Source organism: Heterodontus francisci, chromosome 5 (assembly GCF_036365525.1).
Source record: "Heterodontus francisci isolate sHetFra1 chromosome 5, sHetFra1.hap1, whole genome shotgun sequence".
Lineage (NCBI taxonomy): Eukaryota > Metazoa > Chordata > Chondrichthyes > Heterodontiformes > Heterodontidae > Heterodontus > Heterodontus francisci.
Window position 1 is genome coordinate 192,113,535 of NC_090375.1, and position 19,794 is coordinate 192,133,328.

At 41.2% G+C, this 19,794-nt stretch overlaps 1 protein-coding gene across 4 annotated transcripts in view; it reads left to right on the top strand.

Moving 5' to 3' along the window:
• The window catches only part of LOC137370206 (ATPase family AAA domain-containing protein 2-like), an 83,990-nt gene that overhangs the window by 53,870 nt on the left and 10,326 nt on the right, over nt 1-19,794 (top strand). For 3 of the 4 annotated variants that reach the window (XM_068032529.1, XM_068032527.1, XM_068032530.1), the window contains exons 18-27: nt 319-505; nt 5,003-5,188; nt 7,011-7,146; nt 7,408-7,604; nt 10,050-10,209; nt 12,389-12,511; nt 12,806-12,955; nt 14,254-14,694; nt 16,943-17,079; nt 17,732-17,860. In XM_068032529.1, coding sequence (XP_067888630.1) covers nt 319-505; nt 5,003-5,188; nt 7,011-7,146; nt 7,408-7,604; nt 10,050-10,209; nt 12,389-12,511; nt 12,806-12,955; nt 14,254-14,694; nt 16,943-17,079; nt 17,732-17,860 — 1,846 coding nt within the window. The remainder of the gene's footprint in view (nt 1-318; nt 506-5,002; nt 5,189-7,010; nt 7,147-7,407; nt 7,605-10,049; nt 10,210-12,388; nt 12,512-12,805; nt 12,956-14,253; nt 14,695-16,942; nt 17,080-17,731; nt 17,861-19,794) is intronic. The other variant, XM_068032528.1, reaches the window with a different exon arrangement.

The window sequence follows — 19,794 nt, forward strand, 5'->3', positions numbered from 1 at the left end:
AATGCAAAAATAGTATGCCTTTTTCAGTGATCCCTGGGTGGCCAGTTTGTATAGCGACAATTTAGAAGATTAGGACGCTCTATCATTCCTCACAACCTAGCAACAGTCTGAAGGAGTATCAACTAAAGATCCCCTCATTCTTGCCCTGCACTTTAACATGTCCATCAAAAACATTCTCAGAACTTTGTATTTGGCATTTGAATTTTGTTTCTTTTGTGTTAAAATATTGTTGTAAATATTGTAAGCATGTCTTTCAAAGTTGAGCAATAAACATGCATGAATATATGGCCTTTTTTAAAAAAAAAACTTTTTCATCAGGTGTGCTTATCACCAACCAACCTCCTGCAGACCAAGGCTGCTACTGGCTGGGATACCGGGTTCAGGTCAGAGTTCGCATCTTGCTCCCGCACTGCTTCACAGCTTGGAAAAATATGCAGTGCATACTCTAGATCTTCCAGTACTGTATGGTGTCAGTACCACGTCACCTGAAGAAACCTGTGCACTGGTAAGACTCTGTGGTTGAAATGATCTGGATAGACATTTTAGGGGGAAATGTGGTTGGTACCAATTTTTCAATAGTAAAAATATCAGTCAAATTAGACATTGTAGTTTGATTGCGTGCTTCCAGTGAAGTAACTATAAATAATTATTGAATTGAAGTTATTTTAAATTAACTTCAGTCTTTCCAGAATAGGTTTATAAAATCACACTTGTGGAGCCCTTCACCTTGTAGTATTGCATTTTGTCCACTAGGGATCTGCCATTGTATTTTCTGTACAACATTGCAGCTAATGCATATCATCCAATATGGATGTCTGCTGGAGCTTAGTATTTTTACTTTTACTGATCATACGTGACCTGGAGAGACAAACAATTTTTTTGTTCTACGCAGCTCTTTCCCATGTCTGCGCACACCCACGTTTTGCCTTTCTACCTGCCACACACTATGCGCCTATGGTTTAACGGTGCGAGAAAAACAAAATATTTTCCCAGTCAGACAGAGTAGTGCTGATACCTTGCACAAATTGTACTTAAATAGGATAAGCATCAGTAAAAGAAATGGTTGAAGTAAATATCTTTAAGGCTAGTGTCTCCATTCTCATTTAAATAGAAGGCTTTTTTTAAATGTTTCTTTTTACATTACCCCATCTGCAACATTTGAACCTTAATATTTGCATGGATTTAATTCAGTTTTGAGTGGACGGGGAGGAGAGGAATTTGTACCAAACTGGTGCATTAGCTTTGAAACCCAACTGGCTCTGGAGAGTGTTTCATTTACCTTTCCTGCAACATGTTAAGTTCAAATAAATTATGGTACGGCTTCCAGTTCCCATGGAAGGAAAACTTCCAAAGCATTTCGGTGGAAGAAAATTACACATAGGGCGTTTGCAGAACATTACTTGAAATCTTTGTCTGAAAAACTTCACGTTCACGTAGCTACTATTCTGTGTAAGGAACAGGTTTTGTCTAGTCTCTTATGCATCAGCTGCTGCAGCATTTGACCATAAGCGCCCTCAACATGGGATGCAAGCTTAAGACTTTATCGTCCACTGATGTGCCTGGTTGAGGTTATTAGATTTCTGACCAGCATTCCAGTAAAGACGATGTTCTAAAAAGATTATTTAGTAACCTCTCTCTCTTTAAATAAAGAAAATGCAGCAGTTCTGATTTACCCACAACACCTACCTAGCATCCGATACAAGTTAGATCTAGTAGAGAGCAGATCGAGGATGGTCTCACCCCTGCAGTTTTAATGTTTTGGATAAGTTGAACAGGAAGGACCAAAAAGTAGTTCACTGCTTCCCCCATTGACTCCAGTCACTGCCATTGTTAAGAAAGTGCTTCCATTATTTTAATATTTATTTTTTTGATGACTTGTGTTTTGGGGCGGTGCAGTGGTTAGCACCGCAGCCTCACAGCTCCAGCGACCCGGGTTTCATTCTGGGTACTGCCTGTGTGGAACAAGAGTTTGCAAGTTCTCCCTGTGACCGTGTGGGTTTCCGCCGGGTGTTCCGGTTTCCTCCCACAGCCAAAGACTTGCAGGTTGATAGGTAAGTTGGCCGTTGTAAATTGCCCCTACTGTAGGTAGGTGGAAGGAGAATTGAGGGAAGGTGGGGATGGAGTAGGGAATATGGGATTAATGTAGGATTAGTATAAATGGGTGGGTGATGGTCGGCAGAGACTCGGTGGGCCGAAGGGCCTGTTTCAGTGCTGTATCTCTCTGTGACATCTATAACTGGAAAGATTCCATGGATGTGTTTTTTTTTAACCCAAGTTCACCGAAAGGACACTTGAGATGTTTGAAAAACCACCTGTGCTGGAATCATATGCTTTGGACTCCGTAAACAACAGAACCCTTGGTGACCTGGGGATAAAACGGTTACAGAGAAGCCATATGTCAAGGTTGATAGCGGTCAGGAGGTCGACTCTGTTTGGGGTTTGAACACTATTTTCAGTTTAGTTGGGTGTGAACTGTTTGAAGACAGTTGGTGTTCTTCCTGTCAAGGAAAAAGAAACCACCCAGTTCACCTCTTTCTTGACCTCTTTGAAGAAATCCTACAAAAATTCAGTGTGGGAGAGCTAAAATCCCTGGTGCTGCATAGCTCCTGAGAAGCTGGGAAAAAATCCTGCGATTCAAGTGTGTGCTGGCGGAAAACCCTGACGCCACATTTCTCCAAGAAAGCCTCCTAGAATAATTCCCGATATCTCCAGAACAGACCTGCTTTTGAAACGATCCCAGTGACCTGTTGCCATATACCCGGACGCCAGACCAAAAAAGGACAACTGGCATCCTTCCTTATATTCTCTTTGTTTCATCAAGAATTAGCAAGTAGTCTTTTTTGTCTTTTTTTGTAACACACCTCTGCAGAGAGAATTTCTGTATTTTTTTTTCCTGTGTGTGTGTTTAATTGGGGAATTTGGAAAGGGAACTTTAATCTTTTATTCTCTTTCTGTGTTAATGCTTTGCTTCACTACGGTTAAGTCTTGTTTCATAATAAACTGATAATTTTCTTGTTTATTAAAGAATCCTGGTTGGTGTACTTAATTCTGGGATTAAAAAATAAGAGTATCACAGAATAATACAGTGCAGAAGAGGCCCTTCGGCCCATTGAGTCTGCACCAATGCTTTAAAGACACCTGACCTGTCTACCTAATCCCATTTGCCAGCACTTCGCCCATAGCCTTGAATGTTATGACATGCCAAGTGCTTATCTAGGTACTTTTTCAAGGATGTGAGGCAACCCGCCTCTACCAACCTCCCAGGCAGTGCATTCCAGACTGTCACCACCCTCTGGGTAAAAAGTTCTTCCTCAAATCCCCCTTAAACCTCCTGCCCCTCACCATAAACTTGTGTCCCCTTGTAACTGACCCTTCAACTAAGGGGAACAGCTGCTCCCTATCCACCCTGTCCATACCCCTCATAATCTTGTACACCTCAATCAGGTCACCCCTCAGTCTTCTCTGCTCCAGCGAAAACAACCCAAGCCTATCCAACCTCTCTTCATAGCTTAAATGTTCCATCCCAGGCAACATCCTGGTGAATCGCCTCTGCACCCCCTCCAATGCAATCACATCCTTCCTATAATGTGGCGACCAGAATTGCACACAGTACTCCAGCTGTGGCCTTACCAAAGTTCTATATAATTCCAACATGACCTCCCTGCTTTTGTAATCTATGCCTCGATTGATAAAGGCAAGTGTCCCATATGCCTTTTTCACCACCCTATTAACCTCCCCTTCTGCCTTCAGAGATCGATGGACAAACACGCCAAGGTCCCTTTGTTCCTTGGAACTTCCCAGTGTCAGGCCATTCATTGAATACTTGCGTGTCAGATTACTCCTTCCAAAGTGTATCACCTCACACTTTTCAGGGTTAAATTCCACTTGCTACTTTTCTGCCCATTTGACCATCCCGTCTGTATCTTCCTGTAACCCAAGACGCTCTGCCCCACTGTTAACCACTCGGCCAATCTTTGTGTCATCCGCGAACTTACTGATCCTACTCCCCACATAGTCATCTATGTCGTTTATATAAATGACAAACAATAGGGGACCCAGTACAGATCCCTGTGGTACGCCACTGGACACTGGCTTCCAGTCACTAAAACAGCCGTCTGTCATCACTCTCCGTCTCCTACAGCTAAGCCAATTTTGAATCCACCTGTCAAATTACCATGTATCCCACGTGCATTTGCTTTCTTGATAGGTCTCCCATGTGGGACCTTGTCAAAGGCTTTGCTGAAATCCATGTAAACTACATCAACTGCACTACCCTCTTCTACACACTTGGTCACATGCTCACAAAATTCAATCAAATTTGTTAGGCATGACCTCCCTCTGACAAAGCCATGCTGACTATTCCTAATCAAATTTTGCCTCTCCAAGTGGTGATAGATTCTCTCCATCAGAATTTTTTCCAATAGTTTCCCTACCACTGACGTGAGACTCACTGGTCTGTCGTTCCCTGGCTTATCTCTACAATCTTTTCTTAAATAGTGGGACCACCTTAGCTGTTCTCCAGTCCTCTGGCACCTCCCCCGTGGCCAGAGAGGAATTAAAAATTGGTTGTATTGGTAACTAAGTAAACATTTAAATAGATGTTGTGACCTGTGGAGAAGTGGAACTAGAAAAGACAGTGCACTCCTCCTGCCTCTGTCGTAACACCATCTGCAGAACTGATGGAAACTTCAGTGGAGAACTATATCAGATTGGTTTCAAGAAATGGCATGTAGTCTAGTTGGCAACATAGGTAAAGAAATCGAGATTCAAGTGAGTTTTGTTTCTGCCTTGCAAGAGTCCAATTATGGAGTTGCTGGAGCAAAGTGCAGGTGGTGCTGCTCATTGGAGATGTAGATAGGATATCATATTCTCACTAAATGATGTATGTGTCATTTTCTATTGCAATAATGAAAATGCATTTTTAGTTCTGAGGAGATTGTAAGCAATGTTGTACCTGCTGTTGTGTGTTTTTTATTTTACACCATTATCTTGATCCTTCCAGCTATTCCAAGAAGCTCGAAGGACAGCCCCAAGCATACTATATATTCCTCACATTGATCAGTGGTGGGAATCGGTTGGCGACACCTTGAGAGCCACATTTGTTACATTACTTCAAGACATTCCCACTTTTACCCCAATCTTGCTACTGGCAACATGTGATGTCCTGCACAGTGAGCTGGCAGAAGAGGTGAATTTTTTTATAAACTACATTTTATATCAATTATTTTGTTTTGTCTGAGCTAGATTATGACATTTCATTTGAGGGTTAATTGTTTGGCTTGATCGCTTGAATCTTTAATTTTTAGAGAAATGCATCTTGTCTTCACTCATACCAAATAGTGTTCCAGTTATTCTAACATGTATGTCTAGGTTTTGTTGGGAGTAGTTTTACCTTTTTGATCTTTCTCTTGTTGAATGCAATTGTTGACTACTTTTATCATGATACTTACTTGCTTTGTATCATCACCTCATTCCATGACAATATGAAAGGCACAATTCAGCATAGCGGCGCCTCATCAGACCCCTTTCCTATCCTGAGTGGCGTGAAACAGGGCTGTGTTCTCGCACCTACACTGTTTGGGATTTTCTTCTCCCTGCTGCTCTCACAAGCGTTCAAGTCTTCAGAAGAAGGAATTTTCCTCCACGCAAGATCAGGTGGCAGGTTGTTCAACCTTGCCCGTCTTAGAGCGAAGACCAAAGTACGGAAAGTCCTCATCAGGGAACTCCTCTTTGCTGACGATGCTGCATTAACATCTCACACTGAAGAGTGTCTGCAGATACTCATCGACAGGATTGCGGCTGCCTGCAATGAATTTGGCCTAACCATCAGACTCAAGAAAACGAACATCATGGGACAGGACGTCAGAAATGCTCCATCCATCAATATTGACGACCACGCTCTGGAAGTGGTTCAAGAGTTCACCTGCCTAGGCTCAACTATCACCAGTAACCTGTCTCTCGATGCAGAAATCAACAAGCGCATGGGAAAGGCTTCCACTGCTATGTCCAGACTGGCCAAGAGAGTGTGGGAAAATGGCGCACTGACATGGAACACAAAAGTCCGAGTGTATCAAGCCTGTATCCTCAGTACCTTGCTCTACGGCAGCGAGGCCTGGACAACGTATGTCAGCCAAGAGCGACGTCTCAATATATTCCCACTTCGCTGCCTCCGGAGAATCCTTGGCATCAGGTGGCAGGACCGCATCTCCAACACAGAAGTCCTCGAGGCGGCCAACATCCCCAGCTTATACACACTACTGAGTCAGTGGCGCTTGAGATGGCTTGGCCATGTGAGCCGCATGGAAGATGGCAGGGTATCCAAGGACACATTGTACAGCGAGCCCGCCACTGGTATCAGACCTACCGGCCGTCCATGTCTCCACTTTAAAGATGTCTGCAAACGTGACATGAAGTACTGTAACATTGATCACAAGTCGTGGGAGTCAGTTGCCAGCGATTGCCAGAGCTAGCGGGCAGCCATAAAGGTGGGGCTAAAGTGTGGCGAGTCGAAGAGACTTAGCAGTTGGCAGGAAAAAAGACAGAAGCGCAAGGAGAGAGCCAACTGTGTAACAGCCCCGACAACCAATTTTTTCTGCAGCACCTGTGGAAGAGTCTGTCACTCTAGTATTGGCCTTTATAGCCACTCCAGGCACTGCTCCACTGATCACCTCCAGGCGCTTACCCATTGTCTCCCGAGACCAGGAGGCCAAAGAAGAAGACTTGCTTTGCACTTCATCCAGTCTTATACCTTAAATATTGCAAGGAAAGAAATTTTCCACCAACATTTTAATTAGATCTAGTAAATAAATGTTACGTAAACACAAGTAAACAGTTTGGTTGGAAGGATGTGAGAGAATCTTTGCAATTTGGTCATTTAATGAATATCACTTTTTGTAGATTAACTGTATTCTGAATCTCGACTGTTTCAGCCTTCTAAAACATGCTCAACCATTTTCTGTTTTTAATTCTAATCTTTCATCTGCTTTTAAATTGATCTTTTGTCGTTTAAGGTGAAAAAGATGTTTGTTTGCCATTATGGAGAAGTTTTCAACATTGAGCTTCCTAGCCGTGAAGAAAGAAAGAAGTTCTTTGAAGACCTGATATTGAAACAGGCCGCAAAACCCCCATTGTCCAAGAGAAAGGCTGGTAAGTTCAGATTTGTGCTACTGAAGTGGAATAATTACACTGAGCCAATGCACATATAACTATAGTACTTAGTAAAAGAAAATATTTTGCAGGTACCATTCCTCGATTCTTGAAAATAGTGTCCAGCTTATTTAACATTTTTTAAACTTGAAAATTGAAAACAGTAAGTTTACAATGTGGAGCAATATTTTAAAATGCTTCACAGTTGTTGCTTTTTGTTCTAACTACTGTGAATATTAGGTAAGTTTAAAATTACTCTAGTCCTTCAGGCTTTGGAGGTCCTTCCACTGGCACCGCAACCAGAACCACGACGTCTCTCCAAGGAGGAGGTAAAACGGCTGGAAGAGGAGGAGGAAGGCACTCTACGTGAGCTGAGGCTTTTCCTCCGGGATGTAACTCAAAGGCTGGCAAATGATAAGCGTTTCAGAGCATTCACAAAACCTGTCGATAGAGAGGAGGTACAAATATTAATTGTGACTTTTTGTAGTTGAAAATACTTGTGTGTCTCTCGAGGTATTGCTAATGGGATTTAAGGTGAGGTGAAGTATTTAGGTTTAAAAATGAAAAGAGCTTACATTCGTTTAGCGCTTTTTAGATCCTTAGAATATCCCAAGATTGGGTGAAGTTAGAGAGCAAGGGGGCATAATTGGACTGGGGGCACAATTGGTTTCAGTGCTCGAGGCTGGAAAAGGAGAAAGTAGTAGATAATGAGATTTTGGGGGTGAATGAGGAAAGTAGAGCAGGATTGGAGACTTGGAAGAAGGTAGAGTATGAGTTTAAAGGCTTTTGGGGGTGGTCAGGGGGAGAGAATTTATAGAGCATAGTGGGGAATAAATGGAATGCTGTCAAGAGTGGGCCTGGACTGTTGATATCAACGGTGATGGTGATACTGGTATGATCAGTGCGGGTAAAGTGAAGCTGGAGTGAACAGAAAGGTAGAGGGAGTGTAGAATTGGAGAAGGGGTGTGCAGAATGGATAGGTGGAGGGAGAATAAATAGCCATTCTTGGGAGAATTTGATTGTAAGAATTAACCTTAGTTTATTTTGTCTTGAACATTGGAAATAAAGTAGTATAGTTACAAATATTCCAAGCAAAGACTGGGAAAAATCACAATGACCAGTTATGATTTTATCCAGTGTTACTGTTTCTTTTTAAGATTAAATTTCCTGTACAAATGTAGCAGGGCCAATTATAATGGAGAACTGTAGGCAGGTACAATGAATGGAGAAATGTGAGTTGTAGCTAGGAGCCAAATGTTTGCAATATTTCACAATGATGTATAGAGGCTGTAAAATACTTAACCTGTTACCCATTTAAACTTTGTGCAACTGAGCAGCATTCTTGTAGGGAGCATTTAGGAAATACTGAAATTCCATTTTTACTCAAGCTGGAAGCTGGGCCATGAGCGACTGTGAGGCTCAGAGTGCATGCAGCCAGGAATGGGCTGCTGACGTTGCTGAGAGGATCAGTGAGCTAGTGAACAAGAAGGAGTCAATGAAAGCACTGGAGAAGGCTTCTTTAGCTCAGCTCCTTTTCTCACTCATTGAAGGCCATATGTAGAAAAAGTCCAAGACCTAGGAAGTTTAAAGGAACTACTTTTTCTTTTCAGCAAGCAGAGAAATACTGCTAACTGCTGTGTTTGAATCACTGAGTGACTGTCATGTGACAAGCCACTCCCCATCTGTGGATTTTAAACTGGTGTTCTTCTCTGCAGCAGAGGAGAAGCAACTGGAATCGGACATGTGCAGACCCTAAGTGGGGGTCTCTATCTCTCTCTTTCCCCCCATCCCAGCTAGAAAGCTTTCAAATGCTGCTTCTTGACTGACCACCTTTGTATACTCTGGCTATCGTCCGAAACTCCTTTTGGGGGAAATCATCCACATTGCTATCTCCAAGACTCACCGACCCAGTCGTCTACCTCTTCAAACTAAAAGCCTCAGGACCATTGAATTCAGCTAGAAGCCAGCCAAATCACCAAACTTCACAGACTGTATACCTTTTTTATGGACTGTAACTTGACCAATCTACCTTTCCCCACTCTGTAACCTATTTGTTTGTGTGTGTGCGTAAACCTCTAGAGTGTGTGAGAGAGTGAAAGTTGGCATGTTTATTATTTTGTTAGTTCGGTTTAGGTACAATAAAGTTAACCTCTTTCTTTAACTCAAGAAAACCTGTACGATTGGTTCTTGTTATGATCATAGCAAGTAAGTAATCAAACACCTACTGAATTGTCCAGTACATCCATTTTAATAAAAAACTGAACCTGTTGTGGTCAAACAAGAAGAGGGGGAAGCCCTTTGACCCCTTCTCACTTGACTGTAACACACGTTATGTAAAATTACAAATTTCTTTTTACAAATTTGGCATTAGCAATTGTTAATGGTGCACTCTTACCACCAACAACATGCAAAACAGAAAAATACAGTATGACAGCTTCATAGTTTACTGCGAGGGGCTGCCATTTTGAATGCAATGAACTGAGAAATCTGTAGCTGTGTATTTCTGCCAGCTTCCATCTTGTCTTAATTTTCTTGATAGTACAGTGAACTCACTGTAGTGTTGGTCATTCAGTTTCCTCTGGAGACCAGGTGGAGGGAGTTCACAGTATCCAGATTGAAAAGTTAACTCTTCAGTTACTTAAAAAAAAAAATCAAGTTAAATAACTAGGATGAATGAAGGTGCCTAAGGATCATATTACAAATAATACATGCAACCCTAGTGAACCATAAAGAAGCTGAGAATGCATTATCTTGATGAATCTGATATTGTATTGGGAGTGGGTTCTGTTCTTGTCATTCAGCATGTAGATTTTATCCTCGATGCAGCTGAATCAATCCAAGTATTTTGCATGCCACTATTTCTTTAAACGTAGGACCAGCAAAAGTAACTTTTTTTTTGTTAGGTTCCAGATTACTGTGTTGTCATCAAACAACCAATGGATCTTTCCACTGTGATGTCAAACATTGATCTGCACAAATACATGACTGTAAAGGAGTACCTTCAAGACATAGAATTAATCTGCAATAATGCACTGGAGTACAATCCTGATAGGGATCCTTCAGGTGAGGATCAAATGAATGAATCTAATTTATTGAACAATGAATGCTACAGAAGAAGTAGCAAGTCGTAATCCAATTTAGTGGGTTCAGCTCCTGTATTAGGCGAGTGTGGAACTGGATGTTGGCAAGACCCTAAGTATGCATTATAGACCCCAATATACAGAAGCTATTTCTATAATGCGTACAGAAGAGTTTCAAACTGTACTAGTGGGTGGACCACTGCATTAAAAATGTTCTCTTTTGCCAGAGTATTTTTACATTTGATTTCATTGAATTCTGATGAATATTACAGTGATTTTGTTGGGCATGTGAAGCAAACATCAGTAGGTGTTTGCCTGACCCGATTACAGGTTGAATCCATGTATTTTTGGTTACGTTCTTTGTTTCTCTTCCCTTGATAAAGATTTGTGGCTTTGTTCTGAACCAAGACAAAACAAAATCTTTTTTTTTGAATGTGAAAAGAAGGGTTAAACACCCTCAAAACTGAAGATCCTAGTGGTCAACAGAAGGGGAAACTTTTCTTTAAACTGTACAATTATCATCATGAATCTTGAATTAATATGGCAGATGTGAATGATATAGCAGGTATTGTGCTGTATTAGGAAATCTTGAGTTAATGAACTCATTTTTATTTGTTCGTGGGATGTGCACATTGCGTGTGTTACAACCAGGTGAGGAAGGGGTCTCGGGCTCCCCTTTCGCCCCTTCTCTGGTTTGACGGCTATAAGGTTTATTTTTTAAACACAGTGATAGAACTTAACAACTCAGTGAGCATTTGCTCCTATTCCTCCAATATAATTAGCAAAGAACCAATCAGACAGGTTTTCTTGAGTTTAAACAAGATGTAAGTTTATTATCCTCATCACTAAACATGTTAAAATTTACTAAAATATGCTAGGCATCCACTCCCACATTCACACAAGAGTGCCACACACATACAAATAGATTACGGGGGGAAACCCGAGTTGGGAGGTTGGAGTAGAGTCTGTAATAAATGGAATTTAAATACAGTTCAGTAATCCCATTGTTCTTAGTTGAAATTGTAGTCCTGGAGTCCTCGGTGGGCCAGGTGCACGGTTGCAGACTTGCTTGTATCCTCATTGTTGGTTGTAGGGGTCTGTAGACTTGGCTTTACCAGCTGCAGCTGAGGCTCCTCTGAATCTTTACTAGAGAGAGAGAGCTGTTCCCTTGATGGCTTTCAGTTACTGTCTGCTTTCCGAGTCAGAACTCACAATCTCCCAGAGTTGCACAAACAGGCACATGGCATAACCACCTCTTTGTTTTAATGAGATTCTTCGGAATTTTCTCTGAAATTCAAGGATCTCCCCTCAGGCTGTCCAGCCATACTTGGCTGTTTCAAAGTCAATGGGTGTCGATGGCTTTTGACGATCACGTTGATCAGATTATCTCAAGTAATTGAATCAAAGAGCACCCTATTGTTTTGGCTAGGCTGAGTCAATCATGTTTGTCTCCAGTCTAATCCTTTGGGGTTTCAAATGCAAATATTTGTGGCCATCTTGGCTGCTAGTTGTTCTTTTTTTAAAAAGTTATTTGTAACCATTTCCAGTAAAAGTCTCAAGCAAAGTTCCAATCGATGGAATTAATATTTCCCATTTGGTATGTTGGGTTTTTAATAACACTGGCTAGGCCAGCATTTATTGCCCATCCCTAATTGCTCCTAAGAAGGTGGTGGTGAGCTGCTGCCGTTGTCACATTTTCTGGGCCAACCTTCCATCATCCAGAAACTTCAGGTCTTCAAAACTCTGCCGCTTGTATCCTGTTCTGCTCCAAGTCCCATTCACTCACCCCTGCCTTCACTGTTCCCAGATCCTTTTACTGTTTTCATTCTTGCATTTAATTCCCTTCAAGGCTTTTCCCTTCCCTGTCATTCTCGTCCTTCAGCCCTCGAACCTCTCGTTTTTTAATCCCATCTGGTACTTAATTGGTCATCATTACTGATACTAGCTTTTTATTCCAAATTTATTCCATTAACTGTATTTAAATTTCACAATTACCATGGTGGGATTTAAACTCGTGTGTGGAGCATTAGTCCAGGTCTCTGGATTACCAGTCCAATAACATAACCACTATGCTACTGTACCTCTGCTTTCTGTCATATAGGAATGGAAATAAGATAGCTTTTTACTTCTATAGAATGACTACTGTAGTATCGCTTTCTTAGATCGTCTGATTAGACACCGAGCTTGTGCTTTGAAAGACACTGCCAATGCAATTATGAAATCAGAACTTGATGAAGAATTTGAAAAGCTCTGTGAAGAAATTCAAGAATCTCGAAAGAACAGAGGTACAGTAATTTTCTTTAACCAATATAAAAGTGGAAGGCTGGCATGGTCTGGTTCGCAGTCATGTTCCCTTGCTCATTGCTCACAGCAGAAGCAATAACATTTGATAATATGCAGACCTAAAGAAGAGCCTGTCAGTCAAGTCCCTAAAACAGTCCCAAGTGCTCACCAACATTAAATGAGTGCTGATGGTATGCCAGCATATATCATGCAAAACCCTGCATTTAAGGAAAAAATGTGAATATTGAATTTCATATGATAGCTAAATCTTTACACTTGTACTGTTGCTATTGTAGGCTGCTATTCTTCCAAATTTGTACCCACATTTTATCATGTGCTACCAAAGAGTTCCACCACAGAGAATAAAAAGCCAGGTCTGGAGCTTTCCTACCAAAGAAATGAAATGCCTTTGCCAGTAGCTGCAAGCACGCCTTCGATCTCATCAGGCAAGTATTAATGGAGTTCTTGTTGATTTTAGAAAAATTACTTGTATTCTTTAATTGTTTTCCTTTGCTCTGATTTTTAAACTTCACTAGTTCTTGTTCCATCTGTTTTGTTGTCCCTTTGAGGGTTTGTGAGAGAGCAGCCAGAGCTAACTCCTTTATGATTTTGAAAACATGCTGCAGTTGAGTGTTTTAAGTTGGTAAGTTTCATCCGAGCAATTTTGATTGCAGTATATGGTTTGTCACGTACTGCAGTGGAGTGTGGTTCTTGCCCCACATGGGTGTACTGCACATTAATATATGTGGCTGCAAAATATTAAAAGCTTGTGCTATCCCACAATGACTTTGTTGGTAGGTCAGCATGTGGTTGAATCATACAGTCTTGTCTTGGCTTTAATTCCTGGCCTGAGCCCAGTTAGCTTGTCTCAGCTAAGTGGCAGTATCATTGCTACAGTTGGCCTATGTGCTTATAGGCCAAGAGGAAAGAATCAATGAGGATTCCTGTTTATTCAACACTACCTAGTAGCCTTAGCTTCAAGGTTTGTATATATGGAGATTGCATGAAGAAATGACTGAGGTTAGTTATGGTACTTGTTGATCCCCTGGCCCATTGCTATTCCTTGATTGAATAGTGTGTCCACACTCTATCTAAGCTTGTATGTGAGAAAAAGCATTTTGGGTGAAGTACTGAAGAGTGACCAGTGTGGACTTATATCCCTATGAATCAGTACCTTGTGGAGAAAGGAATGGGTCCTATCCAAAGCAGTGATGCTGAGGCACATGCCTGAGAGAGCCAGAATAACTGAAATCATTCTGGGTTTTAAAAAAAACTAAACCAAAAAAGAGGATTGTAAGTAATTGAAAAACTTCAGATTCCTTTTAGATAATAAATACAAGTTACAATTAAAATATGACACACCAAAAAGGGGCTTGTTTACACAGGAAACTTCAAAATAATATATCATGACTTATTTGAAAACACCAAATCTATATTTACTAAAAATTCTAACAAATGAAATCAGTTTATCTGCAGGTATCACCTATTAAAACAGACTGGAAAGGCTCTAACATAGCAAAAATGTTAATAAATTAAATTCATATAATTTAACGTTTTAACTAATTCTACTTATGGTCAAATGTTTAGATCTGATAAAAATGGACTATCATAATCATATCCGATTCATAATATAAAGGATGATTGTATATGATAGAACACATATGTGAATGGGAAACCTATTGATTAGCAGCCAGATTGTGTTGATAGCTATTTTGGCATCTCGTCACAGTATACTTTGTTTTAGTAGCTCATTCAAAGAAGAAACTTGGTAGATCTTGCCGCTGGGACCGTGGTATATCTCAGAATAAACGCAAGAGGACTTCATCAAATATCAGATATGAGGAGGAAGGTGACAGCGAAGATGCTACTGAGGGAATAGAAAATTACAATGATTCAAGTGTAGATCAAACAGACTACAATGGAGATTCCTCCGTGGACACTCAGCAAGAGCAACGTCTCTACAATGGGTGCAACAACATAAAGGCATTGTTGAAGGTTTTTGAAGTGCAGACGGATGACTCACTTATGTCTGCTGGTGAAAACACATGCAAGAGGAAGATGCTTTCCACTAATGAAGCAAAATGGGAAGAAAGTGAACTGGGTAATGGAGATTCTCTTAAAAACCAGCAACATGAGACAAGTGAACACAAGGAAAGGAAGGCGGATAAACCACATTGTTCTGCAGGTTTGTGTGTGTATAGTTCTTGTTGGGGAAAGTAGTGGGGGGGGGGGGGGTGTGTGGATACGTGTCCATCTTGTACTTTTGACTGCTTTTGTAAACATGTTAGTGGTATTAACAGAAGCTAGCCCAATATCTTGAAGATTGAAGGGCAGCGCAGTGGTTAGCACCGCAGCCTCACAGCTCTAGCGACCCGGGTTCAATTCTGGGTACTGCTTGTGTGGAGTTTGCAAGTTCTCCCTGTGTCTGCGTGGGTTTTCTCCGGGTGCTCCGGTTTCCTCCCATATGCCAAAGACTTGCAGGTTGATAGGTAAATTGGCCATTAGCAATTGCCCCTAGAATAGGTAGGTGGTAGGGAACTATAGGGACAGATGGGGATGTGGTAGGAATATGGAATTAGTGTAGGGTTAGTATAAATGGGTGGTTGATGGTCGGCACAGACTCAGTGGGCCGAAGGGCCTGTTTCAGTGCTGTATCTCTAAACTAAAACTAAACTAAATTGTGGGAGATTAAAAGATATGGAACATCAATAATGTGTTCCGAAGAAGGGTCACTGACCCAAAACGTTAACTCTGCTTCTCTTTCCACAGATGCTGCCAGACCTGCTGAGTGATTCCAGCATTTCTTGTTTTTGTTTCAGATTTCCAGCATCCGCAGTATTTTGCTTTTATATCAATAATGTGTTAATGAGTTTAACTTAATATTTGAGCATTAATCCCTCTAAGTAAGCAACTCAATCACATGAATAATTAAATTTAGTATAAATAACTTGTGTAACATAAATATGGAATAGCAAAGTGAGGTAACTTTCAAATATAGATACATTGGATGAGTAAAGTCCCCTTCTCAGTCCTACATAGTGAGGGGTCTGAAGTAGAGAATATGGTACAGATGGATGTAAAAGATCCTATGGCATTGTTCAAAGAGCAAGGGTGCTCTCCTGGTTCTCTGGCCAACATTTATCCTGCATTGGCTGCTGTTTCCCCCTCGGTAACAGTGACTACACTTCAGAAGTAATTTTTTGATTGATGTACTGATGTCACAAAAGACAATAAATAAATAGTAATTTTGTTTTTCTAATTTGCTTTGCTATCTTAATATATTTGAGTTTCATTTCAAGTTGATCCTATTATTGAACATCGGTTTTTGGCAGGTTTTAACTTTCCTCTTCAATTCCATGTAAAAATGTGTGTCTGACATTCAAGGGTTATTGAGCTCATGCCTAGGGATTTGACATTTTTCTTAAAAGATTAGACTATTGACCAGGGCCTTGAAATTTGATGTAGTTTTCAAGTGTTAAATCAGCACCTGAGCTTTCAGGTATTGCAGACAGGAAGTGCGCGCTCATTACAAACCAGAAGTGTATCACCTGTTATATTGGTGTAGGTGTCTCATGCCTATTTGAGAGCCCCCATGTGCAAAATTGGATTCCCCTGCCTGAGCGCGCAGCCAGAACTGGACCTGCTATGTTCAGAAAAAAACAGGTCTACAGGGACTACTGCAGGCCACCACCCAAAAGATGTTTGTTGAAATAGGCATATCCACATTGGGACCATGGGGTGCTGCCAGCCACCAATTGCTACTCCCATTAAGGCCAACTTTCTCGGCTAACTCTCCAGAGGTCTTCACCAGCATTCTTTCGGGATGCCCAGAAGATGTTTGCAGCTGTCTGATCATATGACCTGAGGCCCAATATTGGATGGGCTTTGGACCTACCCATTCCTACACTGTTTCCTATGCCCAGTTTGCACTAGCTGGTCAGTGCGTATGAATTTCTCAGCCCAGGGTTTCTCATTTATATTGTACTCTTGGCTGATGTGTTATCTCAGTAAAAAGGGTATTGTCCCCTTTTTTCTTTGCTTCTGTTCCTGCTCACCCCACCCCGCACTCAGCGGAGGTGTGCTAGAGATAGTCTAGGACATCCAGTGTCATTTCATTGAGGAGACATGCAGAACAACAGTGTGAAGTTACTAGGCATTTATGTTATGTACCCCAAGTATCCCCATCACTTGAGTACTGACTTCTACTCAAAGCTGAACCCAAACCCATTGAAAGAGGGGTTGAACCAGATCCTATTTCACGTCTTCATCCCACACATTCTGGCAATTAATTCACAACTGTGAATGGAAGGTATATAACTTGGTACTATATAAATAATGTGGGAATTAAATTAGAGTATCTTTAAGATGATTACAGATATTCCAGAGGAAAGAGCACCATTTTGAAGGTGCTACTATTTATATTCCCCGCACAGATAAGTACTCAATGTTACGTATGACCCGCAGCAGACGAGTCCAGGTGGAACAGCAGCAGCACATTAATGCTGAAAAAGCAATAGAAGTCCTTTCTGAGCACACTCTACCTGTAACTGTAGATCATGAAAGGTTGAAGGTAAGTCGTGATATATGGGCTATTTCTGCCTTAAGCATTCTATTTGAAATGGTCAGTTTAAAAAAAAATCTGTATTGGTTTGTGCAGAGTTCTGTTAACACTATTAATCTTGAGAGTTCTTTATCTCTTGGTAAAGAGGTACCTTCAACTCAGAGTAATATTAATTTGATGATTGCTTGTTCCAGTAGTACAGAAATGTAATTTTGAGTAAAAAAACTCCTGACCTGATGAAAAGTAATTTTACCAGTGATTCTATAATACAATTGAAATGCTCCTTTTACAAGATCTTTCCAGTAAGCCAATACATTATAGCAATCTAAATCCTGTGAAAATGTCAGTTAATCATGCAACAACCACATCTTGCTGTTTTCTTAAGGATTCATATGATGGCCATTAATATTGAGTGTACTGGCTATCCAGTTCCTTCATTAGTCCAGAAGTTTTTGGTGCCTTTTATTCCCACCCCTCACTGTAATATATTGCTCCTAGCAGTAATATCAGAGAAACTCACTAGCTGTGGGGAAATTGTATGCTTCTAATTCTGCAGATTAAACAAATGTAGGAATCCAGTCAACAAGCTGCAATTTTTTTTTTTAATATTGACTTCATCATTGAGTGTTTAAACATATTCTTCAATCTGGTTCATATACAGAATCTCTGGAAACACGTTATTCAGAAAAGTGAGGGGTTCACTGTAAATCTGCTTGAAAAATTATATGCAGTGCTCAGTCAATGTATCTACCGTCATCGTAAAGAGTTTGACAAGACTGTATTAGTACAGGTAAGTCACGAGGCCTTTTAAATTTGAAGAAAAGCATTCCCTACTAGCTAGGTTTACTTAGCATTTAATAGCTTTAAGGTGTGCTATTTAATTAAAAATTATGATAAAAAGAATTATCTCATTAGATCCACCATGAGTGTCTAATCTGTAAATGCAACATCCTCATGTTATATAGTTGAAAATTCTTTCTCCATAAACAATCCCAATTTTAAAGACAGAATCTTGCGACAGTGCTACCGAGCGTTCCTCACTGTGAATGAATGCAGTACAGAAATTTAAGGTGGCCATTCAGATGCTAACCTGAAACATGAAGTTGTACTTTGTATTAGGAGTAATTTTCCGGGGTCTGCCGCCACTCCCGATCCTTCCTGCCTACTACACCTTCCATCTGTGCACATTGAAGTCTTAAGGGCTTCAGACTTGACTCCACCCAGCTGATATTGGTCAAGTCTAGGTCATGTGCATACAATATACAGCTTGCAACGGCCTTTCGGCTCACATCGTCTGTGCTGGTGTTTATATTCTAAACATACAAATTAGGAGCAGGAGTAGACCACTTGGCCCCTCGGGCCTGCTCCGCCATTCAATAAGATCATGACTGATCAGATTGTAACCTCGACTCCACGTTCCCGTCTACCCCCAATGACCTTTCACCCCCTTGCTTATCAAGAATCTATTAACCTCTGCCTTAAAAATATTCAAAGACTCTGCTTCCACCGCCTTTTGAGGAAGAGTTCCAAAGACTCACGCCCCTCAGAAATAATTTCTCCTCATCTCTGTCTTAAATGGGCAACCCCTTATTTTTAAACAGTGACCCCTAGTTCTAGATTCTTCCACAAGAGGAAACATTCTTTCCACATCCGCCCTGTCAAGACCCCTCAGAATCTTATATGTTTCAATCAAAGAAAGAACAAAGAACAGCACCAGAACAGGCCATTCAGCCCTCCAAGCCTGCGCTGATCTTGATGCCTGCCCAAACTAAAACCTTCTGCACTTCTGGGGTCTGTCTCCCTCTATTCCCTTCCTATTCATGTATTTGTCAACATGTCTCTTAAACGTTTCTATGATACCTGCTTCCACCACCTCCTCCGGCAACAAGTTCCAGGCACTCACCACCCTCTGTGTAAAGAACGTGCCTCGCACATCCCCTCTAAACTTTGCCCCTCTCACCTTAAACCTATGTCCCCTAGTAACTGACTCTTCCACCCTGGGGAAAAAGCTTCTGACTATCCACTCTGTCCATGCCGCTCATAACTTTGTAAACCTCTATCATGTGGCCCCTCCACCTCCGTCGTTCCAGTGAAAACAATCCAAGTTTATCCAACCTCTCCTCATAGCTAATGCCCTCCAGACCAGGCAACATCCTGGTAAACCTCTTCTGTACCCTCTCCAAAGCCTCCACGTCATCCTGGTAGTGTGGCAACCAGAATTGCACGCAATATTCTAAGTGTGGCATAACTAAGGTTCTGTACAGCTGCAACATGACTTGCCAATTTTTATACTCTATGCCCCGACCAATTAAGGCAAGCATGCCGTATGCCTTCTTGACTACCTTATCCACCTGCGTTGCCACTTTCAGTGACCTGTGGACCTGTACGCCCAGATCTCTCTGCCTGTCAATACTCCTAAGGATTCTGCCATTTACTGTATGTCCCTTTTACTCTTCTGAACTCCAGCGGTTACATGCCTAGCCTGTCTAACCTTTCCTCATAAGACAACCCGCCCATTCCAGTGATTAGTCTAGTAAACCTTCTCTGAACTGCTTCCAACACATTTACATCCTTCCTTAAATAAGGATACCAATACTGTACTCCAGATATGGTCTCACTAATGCCCTGAATTGCTGAAGCATAACCTCCCTACTTTTGTATTCAATTCCCCTCGCAATAAATGATAACATTCGAATAGCGTTCCTAATTACTTGCTGTACCTGT